This window comes from Nerophis ophidion, linkage group LG07, assembly GCF_033978795.1.
Source record: "Nerophis ophidion isolate RoL-2023_Sa linkage group LG07, RoL_Noph_v1.0, whole genome shotgun sequence".
Classification (NCBI taxonomy): domain Eukaryota; kingdom Metazoa; phylum Chordata; class Actinopteri; order Syngnathiformes; family Syngnathidae; genus Nerophis; species Nerophis ophidion.
Genome location: NC_084617.1, coordinates 34,910,320 through 34,915,921, shown reverse-complemented (window position 1 = coordinate 34,915,921; position 5,602 = coordinate 34,910,320). Strand labels below are relative to the sequence as shown.

At 38.6% G+C, this 5,602-nt stretch overlaps 1 protein-coding gene across 1 annotated transcript; it reads right to left on the bottom strand.

Annotated features, from left to right (window-relative positions):
• Positions 1–236: 236 nt before the first annotated feature.
• LOC133556293 (beta-microseminoprotein-like) lies at positions 237–1,696 on the bottom strand. The gene is made up of 4 exons (XM_061906086.1): positions 1,559–1,696; positions 1,387–1,468; positions 537–645; positions 237–466 (listed from the first exon to the last, which is right to left on the bottom strand). Exons 1-4 carry the CDS (start codon positions 1,559–1,561, stop codon positions 337–339), a joined length of 324 nt encoding a protein of 107 aa, XP_061762070.1. The 5' UTR covers positions 1,562–1,696; the 3' UTR covers positions 237–336.
• Positions 1,697–5,602: the final 3,906 nt, after the last annotated feature.

The following is a 5,602-nucleotide window of genomic DNA, read 5'->3' as shown; positions in this document are numbered from 1 at the left end:
TTTTCTTGACTAAATTCCACGTCCATCAACTGAGAACTACTTTATTGGAAAAAAAGAGTTACAAAATTGTTCTTTGTTCACTAAACAAATCTGATGTTTGTGTTTAGGCTGTTTTGTAACAATCTGTCATGAAATGGAGGGAGAAAGTCTGAAATGAACAGTTCAGTTAAGCAAATATTGCAGCTAATTGTCTATGTATTCAGTAACAGCAGACTCAAATATGTCAACATAGTCAATGAGAGATTGTATGATTTATTGTTTTCCATTTGTAAGCACGTGATATTTTTGTGTTGCAAATGTAAAAAGAGGGTCAACGAAGGGTGACATTTGTTTCTTTTACTTTCCAACCGCACCAAAAACCGGACATTCTTCTGACGGGTTGTCCCTCTTGTGAACTTTGTATTTACATGCCACCGGGTCAAAAACGGACACACAATCTGCGGGGAATTGCCTGGGAGTGCCAAACCTGTAAACAAGCAGGAGACACACAATCAGCAAGGAGATTTTAAACCAACACTTAAGTTCTTTGGACTTACGCAGCGCAACACCCGCTGCAAGAGCAATCCATGCAGGCACTGTTTCTCCAAGACGATCCAATGGGGTGCCACTCATTGTCCGTCTCATCCAGGCAATGTGTGGCAGTCACTACAGAAAATGTAGACATCCAGTCATGGTCAAAAGTTTACATACACTTGTAAAGAACATAATGTCATGGCTGTCTTGAGTTTCCAATCATTTCTACAACTCTTTTTTTTTTTGTGATAGAGTGATTGGAGCACATACTTGTTGGTCACAAAAAACATTCATGAAGTTTGCTTCTTTTATGAATTTATTATAGGTCTAATGAAAATGTGAGCAAATCTGCTGGGTCAAAAGTATACATACAGCAATGTTAATATTTGCTTACATGTCCCTTGGCAAGTTTCACTGCACTAAGGCGCTTTTGGTTGCCATCCACAAGCTTCTGGCAAGCTTCTGCTTGATTTTTTTGACCACTCCTCTTGACAAAGTTGGTGCAGTTCAGCTAAATTGGTTGGTTTTCTAACATGGACTTTTTTCTTCTGCATTGTCCACACATCTAAGTCAGGACTTTGGAAAGGCCATTCTATATATTCTGTATAATATTGACCCAGCAGACTTGCTCACATTTTCAGTAGACCCATACTAAATCCATAAAAGAACCAAACTTCATGAATGTTGTTTGTAACCAATCACTCTATCACAAAAAAAAAAGAGTTGTAGAAATAATTGGAAACGCAAGAGAGTCATGACATTATGTTCTTTACAAGTGCATGTCAACTTTTGACCACGACTGTAAGATCTTTTTTCCCCCTATTTTTTTTTTTTTTGCAATATGCAAACCACAAACTACTAAATGTGTCTCACCTTTTTGTGGCCCTTGGGTGCAAAAGCTATCTGCTAGGGGCAACAGTGCACAAAGCAGCAAAGCCAGAGACAGATGTGTTGTCTTTTTGAAACAAAAAAATCTTCTTTTAATCAGCATATTTGCAGACTTTGCTGTGAACTTACTGCTTCAAATGAGTAAAAACAAACTTACCATAGTTGCTTTAAGTTTGACAAACTCTTCAACAGGGAAAACAAACTCTCAGCTGAGTAAATATTAAAGTGAGGGACTAGTTTCTGTGCTGCAGGAGCCCATTGGAAATAAATAGGGAGGGATTAGGGGTGTTTTACCGTGTGGTCACCACCTCTGCAGATCAATAGGAGAAAACATACAACTCGTTTATAGGTAATCCATTTGAGTCACCATTTTACCCGCAAGTTGATATCCGTACATGTGGGTAAGACTTAAAGACTGATGGAGTCTAAATCAAGCTGAAGTTGTAAAATGTATTTCTTTTAACTTCCCTAAACATTGAACATGTAGTATCAGTGGTACAAAAACAGGAATGTATGCACTTTTCAATCATCCAAATTTGGCTGGATGTTGTTGCAATATCTGTGGAAAGTACGGTACAAGACTGAGCACCCAGACTTTTGGATAACATCTCAGAGAAGCCTTTCACATTGCAAGGCCAAATGTTGATCAACTTGAAAGCCTGAATGGACAATGATAGCTGACAAATCATTGGATTGTGGTTGCCCGCCCTAACCAAGAAGGATACTTTTTGTACAATTTGACTCCCTCCGTAAACAGCTTTTTAGTGAGGCTGTGCCTTTGAAAAATTCCAGGAAAACCCAGAATTTTGGGAAATTTGAAACATGTATTTGGCTTCGATATCCAGGGTGAGTAAAGTGTGTGGATGGCTGCACAGTTCGAATTGGGTAAGAAAAGGGTACACAAAAAATTTAAATATTTGAAAAAGTCTGAATAATTTCAATGGGATTTTGTGGGTAATTTGGGGATTTCAGGAAAAGTGAGAATTTTTAAAATATGATGGATAGCATAGATGTCTTGAGTGAGCTAAATTGGTTGGTGTTGGAATTGTTTAAATTGGTCGAGAAATGTTGAAGCTGTGACACTTTGTAATTGAGAATTTGTCCTTCGGAATTCCTGGAATTTCATAAAAATCTGGTATTTTTACGGGGAAAACCCTTTGATGTCCCAACTAAGTGGAATGTTTTGATGGTGGAATGGGTTGAAAAATGTAGAAGTGGAAACTAAAAGGACAATAAGGGTGGAAATAGGGCTTTGGAAAACTATTTTTTTGAAATTGGAAAATTGTAGTTTGAATGTCCAGGATAAGTGGAATGTGTTGAAAGTGGAATGGTCCGAATCGGGTGAGAAATGTCCCATAAAAAAATGTAATTAAAAAAAAAAAAGTCCCAATAATTTGAATGGGAATTTCCTGGTAATTTGAGAATTTCAGGAAAACTAAGAATTTTTTGAATATGATAAATAGCATAAATGTCCTGAATGAGCTAAATTGGTTGGTGTTGGAATTGTTTGAATTGGTCGAGAAATGTTGAAGTTGTGCCACTTTTTAATAGAGAATGTGTTGCAGATCCTGAAAAAATTGATTTTGGGGGATAATTAAGACAGTGTTAGTTTGAACGGAATATGATGATGGTTTGAATCGCTTGAGAAGTGTGGGAATTTTGGAATTTGGAAAGATTGTTCATTTGTTTGAATAGAAATTTCCTGGAAATTTGGGGATTTTGGAAAACTGGCAATGTGTACAGCTATAAATAATACCACAACTGTCATAGATGATATGAATGGGTTAGTGTTGGAATTTTTTGAATTGGTCGAGAAATATTGACATAGTAACATTTTGTAATTGAGAATTTATACTTTGGAATTTATGGAATTTTTTAAAGATCTGGTATTTCTATGGAATTTTTATTGGAATTGTAGTTTGAATGTCCAGGATAAATGGAATGTGTTGAAAGTGGAACGGTCTGAATCGGGTGAGAAATGTAGGTATTGTGCAAGTTTGTCATTTGGCCCTGTTCAGTTTTGATTTAAAAAAAACTGGAATTCCTGGTAATCTGGAATATTTGGGGAAACTGAATACTAGTAAGCCACTGTGTCTTGGCCGAGCCAAACGTTTTAATACTCGAACAGTTCCGATGGGATGAAAGTGGGCGCTGAAACTTAAGTGAAGAAACATAATAGATAGACAGCATTCCTAGAAATACTAATGACTACAGTGTGCATTCTTTGGGAGACTGAGGAGACCACACACCTCCAGCAGGAGTTTCTGCTGTGATGAGTGTTTCCAACTCCCTGGGGGGGAAAAAGAGAGACCTTACGATTTAATTTAATTTGTCCTTTTTTTTTCTTTTTGTGTGGAACGAGTTTTCTACAAAAGTTGAATGGAGGCAAAGCTGCTTCCTTTCCAACCTTTGGGATGATATGATCTGATGACTGACACACATTTTTAACATACTTCACAATCAAAACCAATAATAACAGAGTGATTTCTCATCTCCAAAAAAATAGTTGGAAGTAAAACTTGAAGTTGTTACAAAATGTATCAACTGGAGGTCTTGTTAAACTCAAAAATACTTTGAAAACTTTGGGCGGCCGAGGGTGGAGTATGCTCTCTTGGTTGCTTTGTTGGGTCTGCTCCTGTCTCTGGCCATGCTCTCTCCACTCCAGCAGACGATGGCATGGAACACCGCAGAGGCCACCACAGTGTATATGTTTAGTTGTTGTTGTTGTTGTTTTACTTTTGTGGCTCTATGTAGAAATGTCCTTGTTGAATCAGCTCTGCTCCTTTAATGTCTTTGATGTTTCCCTCTTACACATGTTTATGTGTGCTATGCATATGAGTTTTTTTTCCCCCTTGGCCTCAGTCTCGACCCCCTCTCCAGGGGCCTAGGCTTGGACTGAATATCTTTTGTTTTCTCATAACCTAAATATACACACTGCAAGTGTGTGTGTGCGTACATACATATATATATATATATATATATATATATATATATATATATATATATATATATATATATATATATATATATATATATATACATATATATATATATATAAAGTATCAGACACCTTCATAACAATATGTAATATGTACAATATACACACTGCAAGTATATATATATAATTTGTTAACAGACACTTTCATAACAATATATAATATGTACAATATACACACGTTATGTTACGGCGCGTGCGCATACTATCATACCCTCTGCTGCTGGAGCAGCAAGAAGGGCTGATGAGAGCGCAGCCGGGCACGTTCCTGCACGCCCCGCTCGCACCGCGGCAATGCACCTGCACGGCTGCGGGAAATCTACAATCAGCACACCTGATTCTGATGAGGCTTAACAGTATAAAGCCCAACGCAGCCGACGACCCAGTGCCAGTATGTACTTCTCTGTTTACAGTAAGCTTCGCATCTTTGGCTCCTCTCCTGTTTCTGCTCTCCATAATCCATTGTTCCTTGTGCTGACTTGTCCCTGTCGTTTCCCTGTTCCCGCAGAATCTTGTCTCCTTAGAAGTGAGCTGTGCACATCACTTCTTTGGATCTCCCTCTAAACTCTGACTGCCTCCCTCGATCCTTGACTTCCTTTGCTTTGGACCTGGACCTCAGGATGCCTCGCTCCAGCCCCCACGGACCTCCTGCTTGGATCACAGACCTCTTTCTCCTGAGCCTCTTTGGACTTGTTTGCCTCTCCAAACAATATACACTTACAACAAACTCCTGGTAATACAATCTTGTTAATTCACGCACATAATCTTGCATGCACACACTTAGTCGCATACACACCCCTCTTACTCATCATAGCTCAATAAACCCTTATGAGCGATACTTCCTGTGTCATGCTGTCTCCTTCCTCCTTGTCATACATCAATCAATCAATCAATGTTCATTTATATAGCCCTAAATCACTAGTGTCTCAAAGGGCTGCACAAATCACAACACAAACCACTACAACATCCTCGGTAGGCCCACATAAGGGCAAGGAAAACTCACACCCAGTGGGACGTCGGTGACAATGAGGACTATGAGAACCTTGGAGAGGACCACATATGTGGGCACCCCCCCCCCCCCCCACCCTCTAGGGGATAACACTTCAAGTAGACATATAATTTAGTAACAGACACCTTCATAACAATATGTAATATGTACAATATACACACTGTAAGTATATATAATGTAGTATCAATCAATCAATG

Excerpts from the sequence above, each read along its gene's own strand:
- LOC133556293 (XM_061906086.1), bottom strand. Across the intron at positions 646-1,386 it reads CACCCAAGGGCCACAAAAAG|TGACTGCCACACATTGCCTG; the intron begins GTGAGACACATT and ends CATTTTCTGTAG. Across the intron at positions 467-536 it reads TGCAGCGGGTGTTGCGCTGC|GTTTGGCACTCCCAGGCAAT; the intron begins GTAAGTCCAAAG and ends GCTTGTTTACAG.